General features: G+C 39.4%; 2 protein-coding genes across 3 annotated transcripts; one reads left to right on the forward strand and one right to left on the reverse strand.

The window, feature by feature from the left end:
• Positions 1-7440: 7440 nt before the first annotated feature.
• On the reverse strand, positions 7441-17054 carry CUNH11orf71 (chromosome unknown C11orf71 homolog). The gene is made up of 2 exons (XM_032167461.2): positions 16475-17054; positions 7441-7660 (listed from the first exon to the last, which is right to left on the reverse strand). Exons 1-2 carry the CDS (start codon positions 16833-16835, stop codon positions 7560-7562), a joined length of 462 nt encoding a protein of 153 aa, XP_032023352.1. The 5' UTR covers positions 16836-17054; the 3' UTR covers positions 7441-7559.
• Positions 17006-24393, forward strand: RBM7 (RNA binding motif protein 7). Of its 2 annotated transcripts, none has more exons than XM_032167459.2 (5): positions 17006-17270; positions 18200-18362; positions 19311-19398; positions 22158-22251; positions 23874-24393. In XM_032167459.2, the coding sequence occupies exons 1-5, from the start codon at positions 17175-17177 to the stop codon at positions 24234-24236; spliced, it is 804 nt and encodes a 267-aa protein (XP_032023350.1). In that variant the 5' UTR covers positions 17006-17174; the 3' UTR covers positions 24237-24393. The 2 variants fall into 2 exon arrangements, with proteins under 2 accessions (XP_032023350.1, XP_032023351.1); XM_032167460.2 differs by having other exon boundaries at positions 22161-22251.
• Positions 24394-24949: the final 556 nt, after the last annotated feature.

Here is a 24949-nt window from a genome sequence, read left to right on the forward strand (position 1 = left end):
GCCCGGCTAATTTTTTGTATTTTTAGTAGATACAGGGTTTCACCATGTTGGACAGGCTGGTCTTGAACTCCTGACCTCATCATCCACCTGCCTTGGCCTCCCAAAGTGCTAGGATTACAGGTGTGAGCCACCGTGCCTGGCCGAGTTGGCTCTTTTTATTATTATTTTAAAGAGGAAGTAACTGAGTCTAAAAATGGTTAAGTAAATTGTCCAAGTTCACATGTCTGGTGTATCCAAAAGGAAACCATTGAAGGATATTTAAGTTGGAGAGTGGTATAGTCAATTTGCATTCTTAAAAGATTACTGATGCCTGTGTGGAAAATTAGTTGAAGGAGTATAAGAGTAGGATGAGAGAGAACACTTTACAGGCTATTGCAGGACTATAGACAAGAGACGATGGTGGCTTGGAGTAGAGAGGTAACAGTAGATGGAGTCAGAGTATAGATACAGTAGACTGGATTTGATATTGACCAAAGGTCGTAAAGAGAAGGAGTGGAGTGTCAAAACGACTCTTGGGTATCTGGTATGAGCCATTGGATTGACAGTGGTGGTGACCAGCCTCCAAGATGGCCCAAATGATCCTTATCTCCTGGTCTTTACACTCTTATGACTCACCTTCCACGTTAAATTGTGGCTAGCCTGTGTGACTAAAAGAATACTGAGAAAGTGACAGTGTTTGCCTTCTGAGGCTGGGTTATGAAAGATATTGCAGCTTTCTCCTTGTTCTCTCTTGGATTGCCTGTTCTGGAGAGGAAGTCAGCCACCATGTTGTGAGGACAGCCAAGCAGCCCTCTGGAGCCCTATGGAAAGGTCCATATGGGGAAGAACTGAGGTCTCCTACCAACAGACTGCACCAGCTTACCAGATATATGAGCGAGCCATCTTGGAAGGGGATCTTTCATCCCCATTTGAGCCATCAGATGGCTGCAGCCCTGGCCAACATCTCACTGCAACCTTGTGAGAGACTTTTAGCCAGACCACCTAGGTAAACTACTCCCAAATTTCTGACCCACAGAAACTGTAAGGTAATAAATGTTCGTTATTTTTTAAACCACCAGATTTTTTTGTAATTTGTTTCACAGCACCCGATAACTAATTCATTAGTGCCAGTTTAGGGTTTTTTGAATAAGGAGTGATAAGTTTGGTTTGGGCATGTTGAGTTTGAGATGCCATCTAAATGGAGACAGTAAGTAAACAGTTATGCATATAAATTATTATATACAATCTGAAGCTCAGGGAGATCTGGATTAGAGATTTGATCTGGGAGTCCTCAGCGTATGGATGACATTTGAAATAAGTATGAATATGAAGAAACAGAAGAAAAGAGAGCATGGAAGGCTTCTGGGAGGAGGTAATAGTTGATCTAAATTTTTATGTATGATTAGGGGTTAGCCTGGAAAAGGAGCCAAAGATACAAACAGGAGAATTCCTAGGAAGTTAGGATATAAATAAGCTACTTGTTTTGATTTGATTTGAGGCTATGTGCATTTCTAAGAATCCCCTAGGTAAATGATAAAGTTCTCAGTCCATCGTGTACCTCCTCCAAAGGCTATCCCTGATATTGTGTTAAAGGGATAAATGAAATTACTACATAAATATAAGCATAAATATTTGTGCTTAATAAAGAATATATATGCAGCAAAAAATTTATTTTTGCAGATAGAAAAATTAGAATTAGCAATAACAAAGTAATTGGTAACAATGTTCTATACCTCTTCAAGCCCTCTTTCATAAGCCAAGTGGTTGGAGAAATAGGTATTTTCACTCAGCTACCTCTTTCATTTCTCTTTATGTGTCCTGGTTGCTACACGGAACCTATATTATAAATAAAACTGTAATATTTATATATTGAATGATGTATTAAAAAGTGGCATCGAGAATACCTGGAAAGATTTCAGAGATGAGTTAGATTCTAAGAGTCAAATAAGAGCTACAGAGCTAGTAATCAAGAAAAAACGATAGATATTTAAAGTTACTCTGCCATTTGATTAGCCCAAATGGCAAGGGTCTATGTACACAATTCCTGTGTTCGATGTTCAATAGAAAAAAAGGAATGTGTTTTCTTCTCTGTCACAGTCATGTGAGAAAGGATTAACTCAGCTGCCTGACTTTTGAAATTTAATGGATGTATTTATGGAGGGATATTAGAGGAGACTGGTCTTGATTCAAAAATGTTAAATTTCTTAAACCTGGACTACGTTTTCAAAAATTCAAGACGCATTTAGCAAAGCAAGGAAAAATAAATTCAGGCTGCTAGCTTGGCAGCTGGTCTGGATACAGTATTTTGCTCTGTTTACTCTGTCAGGAAGCCAGTTCCATTTGATTAAATTCTGAAATTAGAATGCATGCACTCTGGAAGATACTAAGCAGCTTCATGCTTTTACCCGTATGGAAAACGTGATTAAGGAAATGAACTCAATGGCTGTAGCATCAGAAGAGATCAGTGCAACAGCTGTATTCAACTGGGCTCAATGGGCTAGACCTTTACTTTATTAAAATGGATGGCTTTAGCATGGAAACTGTGTCCACATCACAAAACTGCCATATTGCTCTGAACTCAGGCCTAGAAAGGAGCCAAGTGGAACTGCCATCAAATATTATGGCAGCAGTGGAAATGCAGATCTGCTCTCACACCACAAAGCTAAAATTTAGCCAAAACGAGAGATAATTAAAGAATTTATATGCAGCCTTTCCACACCAACATATTAGATTGTTTCCAAAACTGCTGGAATGTCATCATTTGGCAAGTTTGCCAGAATTCCCCCACAAAAATCTTGAAATTTCCTGTGGCGTGGCAACATCTTTTGCTTTGCCTGAAATGAAGTAGCCTATAAATATTAATTTATATGTAAAATATTGTCAGAGGCCAGCTACACCCAGATAACCCAGCAACAAAGACCTCACTGTGTCCATTTACCCAGTTAACAGCAAGAAAGTTAGGATTTTATTGGAAAATACTTACACTGTTGACCTATGATTGCCAAGTCTTCACTTTGACCATATAGGCTTGTTAATAAGTTGAAAAATGAAATGGAATTGAGGTATTATTGTATCTGTGAAGTGCAGAGGATGTAAAGGAATTATGACCTAAGAGATGTTGAATTGGAGGATGGTCGAGAAAGGGCTTTCTAGAAACAGAAGTGCATTAATATAGACACTGTGCTCTAGGAGCTGATCCTCAAGCTTCAGACGTTAAGGAGCGCTTTGTAAGGGCCTCCAAATATGATGAGGTTCTTTGGAACTGTCTCATACTAACCAAACTGACAAAAAGTTGGCACATAAAGCAGAATGCCAATAACCATGTGCTATGGTTTGAGTGTCCCCTCCAAAACTGAAGTTGAAATTTAATTGCAAATGTGATAATATTAGGAAGTAGGACCTTTAAGGAGTGATTAGGTCATAAGGGCTTTGTGGGAGTTTGGCACCTTTTTTCTTTGTCTCAGCCCTTGCTTGCTCTTCTGCCATGGGATAGCACATTGCACAGCATGAAGGCCTTCACCAGATGTTGGCACCACGCTCTTGGATTTCCCAGCCTCCAGAACTGTTAACCAAATAAATCTATATTCTTTACAAATTACTCAGTCTGTGGCATTCTATTATAGCAGCAGGAAATGGACTAAGACACCTTGGGGCTTGGAATGCTCAGATGAACTGAGTACACTCTCTGCCTCAAGACATGCTAGATCAATGTTTGCTTTTACAGCTTGGAGCAAGGACAAAACAACAACAACAACAACAGTGACAACAACAACAACCGATGGGTTTCACTTGGCAGTTTTATCTGCCCAGGCATCCATCTCTACCAATGAGATGTTAGTGTTCTCACATTGGGGCACACACTTCCCTCAACAGGAGAAACCCTGGCAAATACTTGCTTATAAGATTGTCTCTTTATAAATACCATGTAGACTACCCTTTTTGCAATAAAATACTTTTTATTTTCTAATTTTATTGAAATATATAATTTATATACAGAGCCAGGTGTGGTGGCTCACATCTGTAACCCCAGCTACTCAGGAGGTTGAGGTGGAAGGATCACTTGAGCCCACGAGTTTGAGGTTACAGTGAGCTATGATCACACCACTGCACTCCAGCCTGGGCAATAGAGCAAGACCACATCTCTAAGTAAATAAGTAAATAATTTATATAAAATAAATGCATCCATTCAAAATGTACAGTTTGATAAGTTTTGACTGTTATATATACCCAGGTAATAATCATTACAATCAAACATAGAATATCTTCATCACCCTCCAAACAATTTCTCTGTGTCCCCTTTTCCCAATCGATTATCATCCTCAACAACCCCCAATAAACTTTTACCAATATTCGTTAGATTTGTCTTTTCTAGAGTTTCATCTACATAGAATCATATGTATATAGTCTTTTGTGTCTGGCTGCTTTCACTCAGTATGTTCTTGAGATTTATCGATGTTGTGTGTATATCAGTAAATAATTCCTTTTTATTGCTGAGTAGTACTTCATGGCATAAATATACTACAACTGTTTACCGACAATAGCCTTAGATAGTACTTTCAGAGAAAGTTTATAAGGTCCACTCTTATTAGAGCCAATTATGAAATGGAACTTAATATAAGATGCAGTTAATTTTTGTTTTTTTTATAGCCAGGGTCTCGCTCTGTTGCCCAGGCTAGAGTGCAGGGGTGGGATCATAGCTCACTGTAACCTTGAACTCCTAGGCTCAAGCAAACCTCCTGCCTCAGCCTCCTGAGTAGCTGGGACTACAGGTACACACCGCCACATGCCAATTTTTTATTTTTTGTAGATACAGGATCTCACTAGGTTGCCTAGGCTGGTCTCAAAGTCATGGCCTCAAGCGATCCTCCTGCTTCAGCCTCCCAAACCCCAGAGATTATAAGCATGAGCCTGTGCCTGGCTAGGGTCTATTTTTGGTAGCCACATATAAAGACGATTTAGTGACATCATCTTAAGACCTCATATATGATTTTACACATGTATATTTTGCACAATGATCAGAATTATGACCTCCCAAATCATATTATATACAGGCTCACGCACATAACTTAGTTTTACAAATATATTTTAAAATGATTTAAAACAAGCATTGAAAAAAGGGCTTCCCAGAATTAAACAGCGAAAAAACAAAAACATCATCTGCACATTTAAATAAGGTTTTATATATAGGTATTTTATAGATATAAATAAAGACGGGTTAAACTAAAGAATGCTGCTTTCTCCAATTAATAAAGAGACTACTTGTGCTCAACAGATTCATTGAGTCCAGGGACCATAATCTAACCCACTATTGTATCAATATGAACCATCTTTGTTGTTGTTTTTTTTTTTTTGAGACGGAGTTTTGCTCATGTTGCCCAGGCTGGAGTGCAATGGCACGATCTCAGCTCACTGCAACCTCTGCCTCCTGGGTTCAAGTGATTCTCCTGCCTCAGCCTCCCAGTAGCTCGGATTATAGGTGCCCACCACCACACCTGGCTAATTTTTTGTATTTTTAGTAGAGACAGGGTTTCACCGTGGTGGCCAGGCTGGTCTTGAATTCCTGACTTCAGGTGATCTACCCGCCTTGGCCTCCCAAAGTGCTGGGATTACAGGCATGAGCCACCATGCCCCGCCCAGAAAATACTTCTGAAACTTTAAATTATCTGTAAAATATTTAAATAAAGCTATTACTATTTCTCCTTATTTCTTTTTTTAATTAAAAAAATTTTTTTTGTAGAGATAGAAGTCTTCCTATGTTAACCAGCTGGTCTCCAACTACTGGACTCAAGCAATTCTCCTGCCTTGGCCTCCTAAAGCACTGGGATCATCGGTTTGTACCACAGCACCTAGCCTCTCTTTATTTCTTTTCTTTTCTTTTTTTGAGACAGAGTCTCACTCTGTTGCCCAGGCTGGAGTGCAGTGGCACGATCTTGGTTCATTGCAACCTCCATCTCCTGGGTTCCAGTAATTCTTCTGCCTCAGCTTCCCAAGTAGCTGGGGTTACAGGCATGAGCCACCACGCCTGGCTAATGTTTGTATTTATAGTAGAGACAGGGTTTCATCATGTTGGCCAGGCTGGTCTCGAACTTCTGACCTCAGGTGATCCACCCACCTTGGCCTCCCAAAGTGCTGGGATTGCAGGCGTGAGCCACCACGCCTGGCCTACAATCTTTGTTTTGATAGAGTTTAACAATCTTTGTTTGACAGTGTTTAAGAAAAATGATTCGGCAGAGCTAATGCATTTGTTCTTTGGCCTAGGCTATAGCCCCTATACATAATTTATTATTATTTTGAAATGACCTACCGGGAGGACAATGCAAGAATTGATTGATTTATGTTAAGTAGTTAATAATAGTCTAAACTTAATATGATTAAGAGATAAAGAGTCCAGGCATGGTGGCTCACACCTGTAATCCCAGCACTTTGGGAGGCTGAGGTGAATGAACACCTGAGGTCAGGAGTTGGAGACTAGCCTGGCCCACATAGTGAAACCCTGTCTCTACTAAAAATACAAAAATAAGCTGGGTGTGGTGGCTCATGCCTGTAATCTCAGCTACTTGGGAAGCTGAGGCAGGAGAATTGAACCCAGGAGGTGGAGGTTGCAATGAACCAAGATCGTGCCACTTGCACTCCAGCCTGGGCAACAGAGCAAGACTCTGTCTCAAAAAAAAAAAAAAAAAGAGAAAAGAAATAAAGAGAGGCTGGGCACTGTGGCTCATGCCTGTAATCCCAGCGCTTTGGGAGGCCAAGGCAGGAGAATTGCTTGAGGCCAGGAGTTGGAGACCAGCTGGTTAACATAGGAAGACCCCATCTCTACAAAAAAATTTTTTTAATTAAAAAAAGAAATAAAGAGAAATCGTAATAGCTTTATTTAAATATTTTACAGATAATTTAAAGTTTTAAGAGTATTTTCTGGGTGGGGCACTGTGGCTCACGCCTGTAATCCCAGCACTTTGGGACGCTGAGGTGGGTGGGCTACCTGAGGTCAGGAGACCAGCCTGGTCCAACACGGTGGAACCCCGTCTCTACTAAAAATACAAAAACTTAGCCAGGTGTGGTGGCGGGCACCTGTAATCCTAGCTACTAGGGAGGCTGAGGCAGGAGAATCACTTGAACCTGGGAGGCAGAGGTTGCAGTGAGCCGAGATCATGCCATTGCACTCCAGCCTGAGCTACAAGAGTGAGACTCCATCTCAAAAAAATAAAAAAATAAAATAAAATAAAATTCTGACTGGGCATGGTAGCTCATACCTGTAATACCAGCGCTTTGCGAGGCTGAGGTCAGAGGATCACTTGTAGTCAGGAGTTCAAGACCAGCCTGGGCAACATAGAAAGACCCTATCTCTACAAAAAGTAAAAATAAAATAAATATGTTTTCTGATTAAAATTTGCAATTATGCATTTGGAAAAATATGATGAGCAAAGCACAAATCACAAAAAATGCCATCACTTAGAAATAACATTTTGGCAATTCTAGTTTTTTTATGCATATTTCATTCATATAGGTAAAATCATATAATACATACAATTTCATATCCAATTTTAATCTTAAATAATATAAATGTAATATCACAAATGAGTTCATATTACTAAAATTTCAAAAATATTTGAATGGCTGCATGTTGAACACCATCTTAAATCAGGGGTTGCAGACTCAAATAGCTTCAGGGTCCAGGTAGTAACTAAAATACAGAAAATGGATGAGTATAAGATGGCAGGGAGTGGTGGTAACCAAAAATGCATGTCCCAGCAAAAGGGACTCAAATTTATTTTATTTCTAAACACGTGCTGACAAAATTCAGTGGGACAATAAGCAAGTCACAAAAGAATATGTGCAATATAATATGTTGTTTTAAAACATGTAAAACAATTAGATATTACACTTAGGGATACATCAGGGATAGACACATAGTTAAAGTTGTTTTTTTAAAAAAATAAAGCATGGGAATGCAAAATACCAAATTCAGGACAACGATTATGTTTGGCAGGAAAAAGTGATGTGGGCAGATTATCAAGCTGAGTTAAACCAAGCGGATTTAACATATGGAGCAATATTTTACTTGAATGGTAAGTATACAGGTTTGGTTGCATTCTACTTACACTGTTTTGTACATATTAAATATTGTGGCCAGGCACGGTGGCTCATTCCTGTAACCCCAACACTTTGGGAGGCCGAGACTGGCAGATCACTTGAGCCCAGGGATTCAAGACTAGCCTGGGAAACAGGGTGAAACTCCATCTCTACAAAAAAATTAGCTAAGGGCTGGGTGCTGTGGCTTATGCCTGTAATCGCAACATTTTGGGAGGCCGAGGCGAGCGGATCACTGGAGGTTAGGAGTTCCAGACCAGTCTGGCCAACATGGTGAAATCCCGTCTCTACTAAATATACAAAAATTAGCCAGGCTTGGGGATGGGCATCTGTAATCCCAGCTACTGAGGAGGGTGAGGCAGGAGAATCACTTGAACCCGGGAGATGGAGGTTGCAGTGAGCTGAGATCATGCCACTACACTCCAGCCTAGGTGATAGAATGAGACCAAAAAAAAAAAAAAAAAAAGAAGAAGAAAAAAGAAAAAACATTAGCTGGGTATGGTGGTGTGCACCTGTAGCCTGTAATTCCAGCTACTGGGGAGGCTGAGGTGGCAGAATCGCCCGAGCCCAAAAAGCCAAGGTTGCAGTGAGCCATGATCACTGCACTGCACCCCAGAGCCTGAGCAATAGAGTAAGATCCTGTCTCAACAACAACAACAACAACAACAACAACAACAAAAATTATACAATGCATCTTTTTCAGAAAAAAAAAAAAAAAATAATAATAATAATAATCCTGTTAGCCACAGAAAACCCCATGCCAGATCTGCCCACTGGCCGCTCTAGCATGAAAAGTGGTATTGCATAGTCAACAAGTGAATACTCCCTCCACCACTACATAGTTTTGTGCCTTTAGGCAGTTACTAAAATTCTCTGCAAACTAAGGCCTGAAGGCTAAATCTAGCCCTCTGCTAGTTTTGTACAGTCCTCCAGCTAAGAATGGTTAGTACATTTAGAAATGGTTGGAAGAACTACCTTTAACCACTGTTACTGAACTGTGAACGGGTTCAGCCATTAGCTTTTGCTGCAGACTTACGTTTCTCAAACCTAAAATTATAAGGCTAAACAGCTCTTACATGCCACACTTATAAGGTGGTAAAGTCATTTCAACAACAACTTAATATTGTTTGAACACCAGCATTTCAAGCTGCTTTATGCCTTCCTATCTGTTAAAAGTTAAAACAAGAAGCAAGATCTACATACCACACATATTTGCAGTAGATAAATTTTACAAGCTCAAGGTAGAGTTCTAACAGTGTCTTTTAGACCTGGACGTAAGTGCAAAGAATATGTTCACAATTCAAAATCCATTTAACTGTGCAATTGAGGAGCCTCTACTTCAATTGGAAGCAACTAATTTGCAATGTAATGACAGGCTAAAAGGCAAATATCAAGAGAAAAATGTAATAGAATTTTATAAATGCCTTCCCAACGATGAATATGTTCAATTAAAATCATATGCCTGTGGATTCATATCAGTATTTGTCAGTACCTATCTGTATGAAAAGACATTTTAAAGACGAAATACGTAAAATCTCATTAAAAATCAGCATTTATAGATGAGCATTTGCTATTGATTTTGATGATAAAGAACACTTAATTTTGTATTTCAGTTAAGTTAAATGGTATCCCTGCAAAAAACGAATTCCATCTTTTCCTTGAAAGCATTAGCACTACAAAAAATTGTATTCAATTACTATTATACTTTGAATTTCATTTGAACAAATTTTGTGAAAGTTTGTTTTCTCTCTTGTTATATAAGTATTTACATAAGAGCTTCGATTTTACCTGTTGGACCACAAAGTCTAAAATATTTACTACCTAGGTCTTCAGAAAATGTTTGCCAATCCCTGTCATAGCATGATTGTGAGGATTAAATAAAAGAATCCTTGTGAAAGTGGTTAGCAGCAAACTAGAATATAACTTTTTTTTTTTTTTTGAGACGGAGTCTCGCTCTGTCGCCCAGGCTAGAGTGCAGTGGTGCGATATCGGCTCACTGCAAGCTCCGCCTCCCGGGTTCACGCCATTCTCCTGCCTCAGCCTCTGGAGCAGCTGGGACTACAGGCGCCCACCACCACCCCGGCTAATATTTTGTATTTTTAGTAGAGACGGGGTTTCTTTTTCTTTCTTTTTCTTTTTTTCTTTTTTTTGAGACAGACTCTCACTCTGTTGCCCAGGCTGGAGTGCAGTGGCACCATCTTGGCTCACTGCAACCTCTGCCTCCCAGGTTCAAGTGATTCTCCCGCCTCAGACTCCCAAGTAACTGGGATTACAGGCGCCTGCCACCACGCCTGGCTAATTTTTGTATTTTTAGTAGAGATGGGGTTTCACCATGTTGGCCAGGTTGGTCTCAAACTCCTGACCTCAGATGATTCGCCCACCTTGGCCTCCCAAAGTGCTGAGATTACAGGCATGAGCCACTGTGCCCGGCGAGACGGGGTTTCACCGTGTTAGCCAGGATGGTCTCCATCTCCTGACCTTGTGATCCACCCTCCTCAGCCTCCCAAAGTGCTGGGATTACAGGTGTGAGCCACCACGCCCAGCCAGGTATTGACCTTTTTTAATCCATCATCTATTTTGGGCATAGGTTTCCAGGGGTTTTTAAAATTATAAACAGAAAAATGTTAAACGTATTAAATGTTTATGTTCATAAATATTTGTCCACATCTTGGATTAGGATGTAACTTTAGGTTGTATTCCTAGAGGCAGGTTGATTTCAAACTGAAGTAATCCTTTAAGAAAAATTTATCTTACCATGTTACTCTTATTTGCCCAGGCAACTAAATAATTGTAGACCAAAGAGACTACAATTTATGCCCTTGCCTTCCTGACATGTTCTATTTTTGGATTTTGATTCCAAGGAGAGCCAGCCTATCTGTGAAGGTTATTCGTTATTCAACAGGCATTCATTAAATATCTACTCTTTGGGCACAGGATAAATTTAGACATGTTGCCTACCCTCAGGGAGCCTCTACAGAGGAGAGATAAGACATAGATTACACCTCTATCCCTGGAATTAGCTGTGAAGTCTCACCCAAATACTTGAACACAGAGTGAGAGAGGAGGTGCCCTCTGCCTTTCCAGCTCTGTCAGTCAATATAGTTAAAATAAGTGTGTTCTTTGAATGTAAAATAAGTGTGTTCTTTGAATGTAAGGAGCCATTTACTAATCTAGATGGATAAAAGTCTAACCGACAGAAAATGAGGACAAGCAATTTAGTTAAGGTGACTAGAATAGGTATAGCCACAGATGCAGAGAAGAACAGCAACCACCTGGGGCAATTAAGGAGGAAAGGCTGGCAATGCAGCTTGGTCACATTATGGAAAGTCTTAAATGTTTTTGGAGTGTGCAATGTATGAGAGTTGCACTGCTTCAGTGACTCTCAGGTCTTTGGGAAGTTGAAGGCAATATTTTCTTCCTCTGATTTAGAAGTGCATTTTGAAGTAGGGCAGCCTTCAGATATTCTAGTGAAATAAGGAGCCAAGTAAACTGTTACTTTAAAAAGAAAATACATCATTAGCATTGTTAAGAAACACTTGAACTCACCTGTATTCATCAGTGGATGTTCCTAATGTCTGTCATGAGTAATAATACCAATTTTGATCCTCAGTGCCTAGGGTATCTGCAGCTGCATGCTTGCCTCCCTCCTCCCACCCACTTGCCAAAGACATTGATAGGTATGGGTCATCACGTGCAGTCAAGATATGGTTGAACCTTATCAAACCAGGAGTGAGAAAACCAGCCCATCTGCCTTATGAATAACGTTGTTTGTTTAGAGACAGTCTCCCTCTGTTGGCCAGGCTGGAGTGCAGTGGTGTGATCATAGCTCACTACATTCCTCCAACTCCTAGGCTCAAGGGATTCTCCCACCTTAGCCTACAGCCTGGGACTACAGGCCCGACCAACCATGCCCCACTCCTAAAATTCTGGAAGCTTACCAAAGTCTGACACACTATATAAAAGTCTATTTCTAATATCTGAAAAATTGGATCCAGTAGGGAACCAGTGGAGTTTTTTTTTTTTTTTTTTGAGACGGAGTTTCACTCTTGTTGCCCAGGCTGGACTGCAATGGCACGATCTCGGCTCACCGCAACCTCCGCCTCCCAGGTTCAAGCGATTCTCCTGCCTCAGCCTTCCTAGTAGCTGGTATTATAGGCATGTGCCACCACGCCCGGCTAATTTTGTATTTTTAGTAGAGACGGTGTTTCTCCATGTTGGTCAGGCTGGTCTCGAACTCCCAACCTCAGGTGATCCGCCCGCCTCGGCCTCCCAAAGTGCTGGGATTACAGGCGTGAGCCACTGCGCCTGGCTCAGTGGAGCTTTTTAAGTAAGGCATTTCTAATTATGTTTCTGTAGAAGAGAGGCTCCCCAGGAAGGCAGTAGTATGCAAAGATTTTAAATTTATGGACAAATAAATTTGTGAAACACTAGTCGAAAATCATCAAACATGTTTCTTTTGCTGAAACTTTAACATGCCCTTACACATTATGACTCCCTAAGGAGGCGATAAAGCATGTGCTTGTCAAATTTATTGGCCTCATGTCTTTTTTTCAAAGGTGTATCTTGTATTTCTAGTGAAAGTTCTGTAGAATATACTTTGGGAAACACTAAAGTATTAGTTACGTGATAAGTGATGTGCTTTAGGAATATTAATTTGGAGGCTACCCACATTTAGGATGAAATAGAGAGAGGCAAAGGAAACAGGCTATATGTCCAGGTAAATATAGTCCAGGTGATGAGAGTGACTACAAAAATGTAACATAAATACATTTTGAGTTTTAATTGGGCAGGACTTTGCAACTGAATGGAAATAGGCAATGAGGAAAGGACACAGGTGGTACGGAATCATAGGTATTCAAACATACATTTTGTTAGCTAGAAAAATTGGTACACTCTTCATAGAAATTAAAACAAAAGCTGCACCTTACTGGGATCTGGATAAACTTACCAAGGGAATGAAAGACATACAATTAATTCTGCTGGAAAGAAACTTGAACCTTACTCTTTCCTCCTATTGGACTTTTCGCCCTCCTTTCGTTTTCTTTTCTACCTTCTAAGTCAGCCCTCTTAAAGTTACCTTTATCACCAGATTGGCTACTGAGGTAAGCAATCTCATTGGTCTCTTTTTTCAATCTCCCAAATGGATATTAAAATAAAACAAAACAAAACAAAAATAACACAACTCTTCTTTTTCAGAGTTCTTAAAACTGCTTTTTAGGAGTTTTAGTGCTGATGAATAGAGGAAGTAAATATCTTATTAAGACCCCATTTCAACATATGCTAGCCAGTTGCCTAGTATGATGTAAGTAGGGGCAGTAAAAACAAACTGAAAGTTACAATGGCTTTTTAAAAACTTACAGAAGTATAATTGTTTGGGACTATTCTTAGAACTCATCTATTTTAGAATGACAACATGCTATGTTTAATCATTGATATTATATAAAAATTCATTTTGTGCACTAATATATGGATGTTTAACAATATGGTCTGCTCTTGGGAAACTTAGTTGTCCCTGCTTTAGATAACTTAATTAAAAAGGGGTTTATGTTGGTTTGTGCTTCTACAATACAGTCTTTGTTTGAATGCTACTGCAGATGTTAAGAATAAGAATTTAGGCCGGGCACGGTGGCTCACGCTTGTAATCCCAGCACTTTGGGAGGCCAAGGCGGGCGGATCACGAGGTCAGGAGATCGAGACCACGGTGAAACCCCGTCTCTACTAAAAATACAAAAAATTAGCCGGGCGTGGTGGTGGGCGCCTGTAGTCCCAGCTACTCGGAGAGGCTGAGGCAGGAGAATGGCGTGAACCCGGGAGGCGGAACTTGCAGTGAGCCGAGATGGCGCCACTGCACTCCAGCCTGGGCGACAAAGCGAGACTCCGTCTCAAAAAAAAAAAAAAAAAAGAATTTAGGTATCCATTGACTCAGATTTAAAATAATGGAGCATTTATGTGAACAAGGTTCTCCTCTTGCCAAGCAAAACACAAACCACACCATTTTCTTTTTTATTGCACATACACTATTATTCAACCAAAGCCCTATTCTTGATTACTCCATTCCAGAACAAACAGAAATGAAGTCACTCCCACTTGGTTCTCCCCTGTTCTTGAGCACTTTTGTGTACTTTTGTTCCTTCATTTGACAAATCTCATCCTCTTTTCCCTCATAAGCTAAAAAATATGCTTCCAAGGCATATTTAGTGCTGAATCATTTTGTAGGTGATAATTACGTGAGCCAACTGGTCTGCCTGTCACCTCAGCATAATTGATGGCACCCTCTTCCACTCCCAAGTGCCTTCATTTGCTGATATGGTCACCTGATATGTCATACCTAATTTTTCTCTTCTCATCCCCCAATTCCCCATTTCAACTTTAACCGAGTTTATTTTTTAAGCATAGGATTATATACTAAATGGGAAAAAATGAAGAAGTCATCTAGTCATATTTCGCACTACGAGAATTCCTTTGACAAAATCCTTCTCAAGATTCAGCCTCTCTCTGAACTTTCTGGCAGCTAATTCATTACCTTTCGAGGTGGTATTTTCCACTACTAGGCATCTCTAAGTTTTAAGAAAGTCTTCTTTATCTTCAGCTTTAATTTTATTCTTCTTCCCCAGCCTAACACTCTGTTTATAGTTTGGAATTCCTTTTTCAACCACGGGCTTTTGTAATGCCCACATTAAGGCATCCATTGTATATTACAAACTAACTTCTTTTTAGTTATCTGAAAAAAATATTAATTATATATTATCCTTGGGAAAATTGAGAAAATAGTTACTCAAGTCATTTTTTTTTGCATTCAGATGAGGATCCTCATTTGAAAGGCTGCAGGGCTCTATCATTTACTAGCTGTATGACCTTGGAAAGTTTATTTTATCTTCTTCAGGCTGTTTTTCAGTAACAAAATGAAAGTATCCCTCTTATGGGCTGCTGTGAGAATCAAATAACATATAAAGTTCCTTGGGAACAGATACTTTATCATGTTTACCACTTTATTCTAAGTGCTTACTGCAGGCAGTAGCAGGTACAGAGTAAGTTCTCAATAAATATCTCTATAAACAATAAAAGTCCTAGCACACTGACTTGCACATAGCACTCAATAAAAGGTAGCTATTACTATTCTTTCATTCTTCCTATGATTTGGCTTCTAGAATTCTCACTATATTAATCACCCTCCTATGGAAGCTATCTTGTTTACTCAACATTCTTCTTAACATGTAGTTGTAACAATTCAATACTATGTGGTGTATGGAGATTTTGATTTGAAGATAATTATTTTAAGGAAGTCTAAACGACAAGCGTCTGCTGGGAAAAAGCTAGTCTACCTGCTTATATAAAGAGCTGGCACTTACAAAATCCATTAACTTTCTCACAATACCACCCTTTAAACATTGGGAAATGTATGGTTAAGAGAACAAAAATATCAGCAAATAAGGAGTGATCAGCCAGGTAACAGAACCAGGATAGTGCAGTGTTACGATGAAAAAAAAAAAAAAAAAGCCACTGCAACCAGTGTTTATTAGGCTGTACCTAATAAATTGCCCAGTATGGTGATTCCTATTCACTTAGTAGCCTCCCTATCTAGAATATACTCCGTGATCTTTCTTGATGGCCAGACTGTGTAAAATTCATACACAGTGTTTACTACAGGGATCCCCAAATATTGTTAGTTGAATGAATAAACACACATTTCAAGGAGGGCACTACAGTGAGTAGATGAACAGTTTTCTGATAGGAGATTGTACAACTAATGTTTTCACCAGTGTATTTTAGGACAGCAGATTCCGATTAAGGCGCTGGGACTGAATGCAAATAGTAAAATTACAAATATAATGTAAAAATTTGGAAACTTTGCCAAAGAAAGGAATGTAAATTAATTTAATAATTTGAAATAAAGGTTTAGGTTTTGTTCTTATTTGTAGTGCGACTGAGATTGGAGTCTGTTAGTGGACATATCTGAAAAAAGTGAAGGGGGAGATGGAAGATGGTAAATGCCAAGGAAAAGATGGAAAGATAAATCAGTGTAATAAAAAAGAGCACTTCTTTTTCACCAACAGAAGTAAAGGTAAAGATTAAGTGTCTGAGTTAACGAATGGATTGTTGACCTCTGGGGAGGGTGGTCCCATCAGCTCAGCTTTGTGACGACCTAAGAATATCCCTTCCACACCTTTCCTGATTTAATCATTCTGGCTGCGTAAAACCACCTAAATCAATCAACTGTTACACTTCCCTTAGTGCTAGGATATATTCGTATAACTCCCACGTATTAAATGAAAATACATCCATCTGAAAATAAGACAACAAGATTGCTGCTACAGCAAGAAAGGATTTTAAAAAGGCCTGTTCACAAGCTAAGTGAGGGCCAGAGGAAAGGCGTTCGTTTAAACTGAAATTCGAGCTGCGATAACACCTCCTAATGCAATCAAACGCTGTTGCAGCACACTTCTTAGGAGATCGGGTTCAACGGCAGGGATCGGGTAAGGTGAGAATCTGGCTTGGCGGCTCCTGCCCCGGCCATCTGGTTCCCTCCCATTTATAAAGCGGGTTGGGCTCCGGCCGCCACCATTCACTCGACGGCTCTCGGCCCGAACGCTTGGTCGCACCGCCTGCCGAGGTCCTAGATGAATCGCTTCAGGCCTGGAAACGAGGAAGCCGTCTCCGGAGACCATCGCCAACGCTGACGCCCGCGGTCTGAGGTCGCCGTGGGAAGAGCGGTAGGCCACCCTGCTCCTCTGATCACGGGCGGACAGGGACACATTGTTCAGGGCCATCTTCAAACACTGCCCGCAGTATTTGCGTTACGTCCCTTGGTCAAGGCAGGCCCTTCGCGGCTCCCCAGATCAGTCCAGCCTGTGTCGGACCCGCTGACTAACCACACCGTAACCCATACTGAGCCTGCGGAAGAGCCAGAAGCCGCCTTGCCTTTAACGAGCGCTATCCTGGCGAGCATGCGCAGAACGTCCGCGCACGTCGACGCCCGCTGAGAGCAAGCGCAACGCACGTTTACGTTTGTGGCGCCAGGGAGCGTGAGGACGTGGGGTTTCCGTGAATGCGCAGTGGGTGCGTCGGCCACGACCTTTTGGCCAGGTTAGGGAGGGGGCGACGCTGAAATGGGGGCGGCGGCGGCGGAAGCGGATCGCACTCTCTTTGTGGGCAACCTTGAAACGAAAGTGACCGAGGAGCTCCTTTTCGAGCTTTTCCACCAGGTAAGCGGCTGGGTTTGGCTCTTTGCCTTTCTTTTTCCGTCTCGCCTAGGGCCTGGCCAGCGGCCACGCCGTTTTCTTTTCGTGGCCGTCAGGGGACCCGACGGGTGTCTGTTTGGGGGTGAAGGGCGGGTCTGGGTTGCGAAACGCTCGTTGGGTGTCGCTTTCCTGGAAGATATTGGTTCGTTTAGGCCGAAACTGACGACTAAAGGTGGTGGAGGGATCCTCGATCAGGTTTCCCGTGGTAGAGAGCCAGGGTTCCTTAGGAACATAGTGTGTGTGTAGGGTCTTCGTTGAGCAGTGCTTTTTCTTATCCCTCCTGTTCTCATCTTCCCCTTAGGGTAATTTGTCTTTGGTTTATCTGACTGGGAACTTAATATTTTAATTTATTTGTGTCTGTTTTCCCCTAAAGTTTGCTTATCAAATTGCAGCATTATTAAAATATGTAAAATAAAATGGTTAAGTACTCCGTAGAAAAACAGCATTTTAGTGTTGCTGTATTAAAAAGTGTGAAAAATTCTGAGTATCCCATTCTCCCCATCCCTATCCCCTAATAACTGGTATTGTTTGATTAATCAATACAAAAGTCAGTTTTTAGTTAAAGAAAATCGTTCTCTTGTTCTTGATAAATGTTCATTTTCATGGAGTGGCAAAATAATGGCGATTGGTCACTATGTTAAGCCATACAGTGCTGTGAATTGCAAAAGTGTTTGTATTTCCAGTTCCTTATGGGCCCCCTTCCCCAAATAAATCTAATGTTCAGTCATAACTAGGATGTTTACTGTAGCCAAAATGGAAATCCGTGCATCATTTTAAAAAGAAGTTTCTGATTACGTTTCTGTTTTTTTAAACTTTGTCATATCTTATTTGTAAAATTTGAGTATTTTCCCTTAGTTGCTTTATTTAAATTCTAAACACCTTTTTGTTTGTAGGCTGGGCCAGTAATAAAGGTGAAAATTCCAAAAGATAAGGATGGTAAACCAAAGCAGTTTGCGTTTGTGAATTTCAAACATGAAGTATCTGTTCCTTATGCAATGAATCTACTTAATGGAATCAAACTTTATGGAAGGCCTATCAAAATTCAATTTAGATCAGGTAACTGTCCAATGAGGTTAGGGGGGCATTGTTTCTTGCTGTTTTTAAATTTATTATTCAGTTTTAAAGAACCTCGTATTTATAGATGAAACTTCTTTCTTAAGCATTGTGAGTAGCAAACTTTATATAGCAAACTTTATATATCCCTGAAAACGGGTAACATTGACACATGGATTTTGAGATTATAATTTTAAAACTGAGCTTAAAGTTTCATTTTGGGTTAGTGAAAAGAACATAAACTATATCACTAAGAGAGCTGGGCTTGGGTGCTCTGAAAAGAGCTAGGTTTATTTTCTGAAAATACTTCTCCTGGCTGCTTTGTAATTACTTTTATATATTTTGATTCTTGATCATGTGAGGATGAAACTCCATGTATCCAGTCTTACAATTTAGGGTGGAGATCAGAAAATTATGGTCAGATTGGATATTTATGGAATGCTTTGTTTTGCTTCTCTGATATTATACACTTACAGTTTTCACCCTGATGAAGCCGTAAAGCAGTCTACAGCAGTTTGAGATTTTTTTTTTCTTTTTTTTTTTTTTGAGATGGAGTCTTGCCGTGTCACCTTGGCTGGAGTACAGTGGCGCAATTTCAGCTCATTGCAACCTCCGCCTCCCGGGTTCAAGCGATTCTCCTGCCTTAGCCTCCTGAGTAGCTGGGATTACAGGTGCATGCCACCACGCCTGGCTAATTCTTTGTATTTTTAGTAGAGGTGAGGTTTCACCATGTTGGTCAGGCTGGTCTCGAACTCCTGGCCTCAAGAGATCTGCCCACGTCAGCCTCCCAAAGTGCTGGATTACAGGCGTCAGCCACTGCGCCCGGCCAGCAGTTTGAGATTTTTCTCTTTTAGATTGTGTTTACCTTTTTGGAGTGATTTCAAGTGGGGAAGACAAAATTTCAAATTAGATTTTCTATCAAGAATAATTTTTCAAATTGTTTCATTTTAGGAAGTAGTCATGCCTCGCAAGATGTCAGTTTGTCATATCCCCAACATCATGTTGGAAATTCAAGCCCTACCTCCACATCTCCTAGCAGGTAGTATTTCTCACTTATTGTTAAGATCATTTATCAGGAATTCTTATAGGGAATAGCCTCAAAGCACATGAGTAAGTAGTTTCTGTCATTATTCTCTTATCTCTTCATTCTGCTGTATTACTTGCCTTTTGGGGTTGTTATGTATCTATTCTAAGGGGGCTATAGACAAATACATTGTATATAGTCCCCTTAAAATAGATACATATAACTATTTGTTCATTTGTAGTGACATAACTATCCCCACATATGTGTACAGTACATGTATACACTTGAAACGAAATTTCTCAAAACATTATTTACTCTCACTACTTGGATTACTTACTATTTCATTTAAAACATTTTTAAATTTATTTTACAATCATTAATTGGTTGTTACTTACAGTTGAAAAATACCAGTTAGTCAACAGACTATTGGACTAAGAATTCCTAGAATTGGATTCTAGGTCTGCATCTATCAACTGTGTAATCTTGAGCTAGTCTCCTTTCTTTAGTCCCATCTTCCCATGTGTAAGGAAAATAAGTTGAATTAAATGATTTGTAAAATCCCTTCAGGTACTGAGTATTAGAAAGTATCATATTTACTTAAATCATTTTATTTGCTTTGGGGAGGTTCATATTTTACCAGGGACAGTTTTTTCCCAGTATATCCATAGAGCTATTTAGCAGTCATTTAAGAAAGATTTAATAAATACCTGCCATATGTCAGGTTCTTCACCACATCTTTTATATACATGATTTCATTTATTCCTCACAGCAGTTTTATGAGGGTAGGGATTATTTTTATCTCTACCTTTTATATGAAGGGAAATGAAAAACGGAGGTTAACTTGCTCAGGTTCAGTGGGCTGGGATTCAAACCCAGGCAGTGTAGTGTGATTGAGCCCAGCCACTATGATGTATTATCTAGAGGAGCTTAAAATCTAAATGAAGACACATATTATATATATTTTTGTGAATACCTGTTCAATTACTGTGATAAGTTCTCTAAAGGAAGAGTACAAAGGTCTTTGAGAAAATTGTAAGAGAAGGAGATGATATAGATAAATGTGGAACTGAAAGAAGCCATTGTACCCAGATCATAATGAATGAAAATGGAGAGCAGTAGGGGATTTTGGTAGATAGGCTGGAGAGGGTCTTTTAAACTATAATCAGGATTTTGAGATTTTACCCTAAAATGGAGTAGGAAGGCAGTGAAATGTTTTAGGAAGGGTACTGATAGGAACAAGTTTATATTTTAAGAGTTGTTTGGTTGCAGTGGGAGAATGGATTGGAGCGAACAAGAGTGAAAATAGAGCAGTGAGGAAGCTTTTGGTAGCAAGGCATTGATGTTGGAAGCTATTGATGGATGAGGTTGATAGTTTAGATTAAGGTGGTGCCATGAGCTGGAGAGAAGTGGATGGATATGAAGAGATACTGGAAGGTGGAATAGTGAACCAGCAATAGTGCAAAAAGTGTACCCTCCCAATGTTCTTTCTTGCCAGCTGAAATTGTTTAACAGTGTTTAAACATTTCTTGGTAAAGTTGGAATTTAAAGCACTTCCAGCCTCTTTAATGGGGTCTTCAAAGGCATCCTAGGTAGAGGAAAATAAAAAGTTTTCCCTCTTAGAATTTCCTGGGGAGAAAAAACCAGGTACAGTGACCCATTCGTATAGTCCCAGCTACTTGGAAGGCTGTGGTGGGAGGACCACTTGAGGCCTTGAGTTTGGGACTAGCCTAGGCAACATAACAAGGCACTCTTTCTTTGAAAAAAAAAAAAAGTACAAGTAAATACTTTGGTTTTAATCAAAGGCTAGAGAGTTTATAATTCTTATACTATAAACTAAATTGTACTCCCCCCCTTAGCATACAGATATTATAACCTGATTTGAAAAAACCCAAAATTAAAAGATCCAAACTGTAAGACCAGCCAATTGGTTATTTGATTCTAAAGACATTTTAAAATAATTTAAAACATTTTTAAAGTGAGCTTTTCTGTAGAGCAAGTTATCCCTTTAATAAATAAGGAATAAGGTATAAATCCTCAAAAGTAATATCCTATGTATGTTACAGAACTCTTAATTCCTTATCCCCCAAAACCTCTTTCTCTTTTCTGTCTCAGGAAATGTCTACCTAATTGCTCAAGCCAAGTCTAGATTTGATCCTTTATTTCTTCCCTTATTCCACATATCCAGTCAATCAAATTCTTTTCATTTTAGTTTTCAATCTAGGTCTTTGCATTAGCTCAGGGACTGACAAATTATTTCTAGAAAGGGCCATATAGTTAATATTTTAGACTTTGCAGAAGGTACTGTTTCTGTCTTTGCCATTGTAGCACTAAAGTAGCCATAGATAATACAAAAACAATGGTGTGGCTATGTTCCAGTAAGACTTTGTTTAGGGAAAACTGAATTTGGCAGTTTGGCCCACTGGCTATACTTGCTCACTCCTGCGCTAGTCCTTCAGCTGGGAAGTTTTTGCCTCTAGGTAACCTTGGTGTTCACTCCTAACTACAAATGTCACCTTTTTAGAAAGGCAGTCCCTCACCAGCTAAAAGATAGGGGAACCTCCTATCTGTTTCACTTCCAATTGATCTTTAATCATACATTTTATCACTTACAATCATGAGAAAATATCCTGTTGTCTGTATCCTTATTCTAGCTGCATGAGAGCAGATACCTTGCCTGTCTTGTTCATTCCGACCTTTGAGAAATGTGTTCTGCTCATGGTTGTCATTTAGTAAATATTTATTGAATGAATGGTTATATGTTGGTTTTCTTTTAGCAGGTACGAAAGGACTACGGATAACATGACTTCATCAGCACAGATAATTCAGAGATCTTTCTCTTCTCCAGAAAATTTTCAGAGACAAGCAGTGGTACGTTGACTATTTTTCAACTTGAATTGCCAAAAAAAATTCATCCTTAGAAATAACTGGTTTTTAATTAACTTTGTTAAGTTGGAGGTTTTATTTGTTTAGTCCTCAAGGCGTAAATGAACTTTTTAGATAACTTTTTCTCAAATTTTTGTTAGACTAGCATGATCTTTGTAGATTGAGCACTCATTTTAGTTTTCACTGGGCTGAAATATATACTTAAAAGACTGAAGATAAATGGAAGTAAAACTGCTTTTACATTTGTTTTTCTTTTCCACCATCATTTACTCATTGTCTGATGCTCTTGTACCCTATTCTGAGTGACTTCTCATAAACTTGGGTCTTCTAGACCAGTTCCAGTTTAAACTTAACCTTTTTTTTTTTGGTGGTGGTAACATCATCATGAGACTAGGCTTAAAATCTTAGTTGTCTTTTACTGTTTCATCTTTGTCATCACTTGTGCAAGTAGGAAGTTGTTGGTAACTATTTGGTGCCTAATCACGATCTTGACTTGTAGTCCCCAGGCTTTTGTATTTCATAGGTCTGCAAAATGAAATATAGAAGTCAAAATAAATTTGAGAGACCAGTATAAAGGATGTTAACTTTTATGTACATATTGCCTATTTTTCTAATTTTACTGTAGACTATTAAAATAAAAATGATCATATACTAATATTCATCCACAGGCAGAATTTGGGAACTGCCGGTCTAGTCAATTATGCCCCCATTTTCCCGTCACTAGTTCATCTTGCACACCATTTCAGAATTAATATTACAATTCTGTTTTGCTTATCTTCCTTGCACATTGACTTTCCATTGTTTGTAAGATGAAGTCAGATTCCTCTAGCCCAATTATTAGGGGTTCTTATTGTCTGATTCCAGTAAACCCTGTAGCCTTACCTTTAATTGTTTACTGCTTATTAATATCTGAAGGCGGGGCGCAGTGGCTCACGCCTGTAATCCCAGCACTTTGGGAGGCCGAGGTGGGTGGATCACAAGGTCAGGAGTTCGAGACCAGCCTGGCCAAGACGGTGAAACCCCGTCTGTACTAAAAATACAAAAATTAGCCGTGCGTGGTGGCACGTGCCTGTAGTCCCAGCTACTTGGGAGGCTGAGGCAGGAGAATCGCTTGAATCCGGGAGGTGGAGCTTGCAGTGAGCTGAGATCTGTAACCTGTCTCAGCCAGAATTACTTGGTATTCTATGAACCTGTTCTGTGTTTCCCTGTTATTTTTGTTTGTGCAATTTCCTTTTCTTGGCGTATCTCCCCCTTAAAATATTAAAATATTCCATCCATTGTTTTAATACCCAGATCATATGCCACCTTCATGAAACCTTTCCTAATGATACTGACCTCCTGATTCTTTGTTTTTTACACAGTGATTTTACATTATAGTCATTTTGTGTGACTTATTCTGAGTTGCATTCTTGAGGACAGAGTAGTATTTATGTATATATATATCTTGTAGGTATACGTTGGAATGATTGAAGCTATTGTACTGCTTTAGTTGTGGATCCATCTAGGCAAGAGTGACTTTATTTTCTTTCATTATCTGTTAACCGACCAAATACATATTAGCTTTGATATCTAGAAGTATTAACATTTCCACTTTTCCTATTCCTCAGATGAACAGTGCTTTGAGACAAATGTCATATGGTGGAAAATTTGGTTCTTCACCTCTGGATCAGTCAGGATTTTCACCATCAGTTCAATCACACAGTCATAGTTTTAACCAGTCTTCAAGCTCCCAGTGGCGCCAAGGTACACCATCATCACAGCGTAAAGTCAGAATGAATTCTCATCCCTACCTAGCAGATAGACATTATAGCCGGGAACAGCGTTACACTGATCATGGGTCTGACCATCATTACAGAGGAAAGAGAGATGATTTCTTCTATGAAGATAGGAATCATGATGGCTGGAGCCATGACTATGATAACAGAAGAGACAGTAGTAGAGATGGAAAATGGCGCTCATCTCGACACTAACACATGTTAAAAGGACATTGTGTTTATAGGGTCATTTTAGGCCCTTTGACTAAGTTGATATGGAAATATTTCGTTGAAAAACTGTACAGAGCAGAGCAGCTTTACAAGTTGTCACATTTCTTTATACATTTTTTTAAAGCTACAGTTTAATACAGAATGAATTGTGGTTTTATTACATTAATAACCTTTCACCTCAGGGTTTTATGAAGAGGAAAGGGTTTTATGCAAAAGAAAGTGCTACAATTCCTAATCATTTTAGACACTTTAGGAGGGTGTGAAGTTGTATGATAAAGCAGATATTTTAATTATTTGTTATCTTTTTGTATTGCAAGAACTTTCTTGCTAGTGAATCAAGAAAACATCCAGGTTGACAGTCTAAAATGGCTACTGGTATTTTAGTTAATTCAAAAATGAAACTTTTCAGTGATTCACTTTACTAACATTCTATTTGAGAAGGCTTATTGGTAAAGTTTGGGGATAAAGGCATTGCTTAACTTATATAATTTAGGTATAAATTCTGTGACATGCTCTTGAGCTTTACCCTAGTTGAACATACATGTGTAGCTCTTACACATACTGTTTCATTCTGAAATTTAGAAATTGTTCATTAAATCACATTTGAGGTATAAGTCACTCAGGAAGTTAAAATATCTCTACACGTATATTTTTACATTAAAAATACAGTGTTAGCATATATCCCCTTTTCAGGAAGA

This window comes from Hylobates moloch, unplaced genomic scaffold (assembly GCF_009828535.3).
Source record: "Hylobates moloch isolate HMO894 unplaced genomic scaffold, HMol_V3 SCAFFOLD_11, whole genome shotgun sequence".
Taxonomy (NCBI): Eukaryota; Metazoa; Chordata; class Mammalia; order Primates; family Hylobatidae; genus Hylobates; species Hylobates moloch.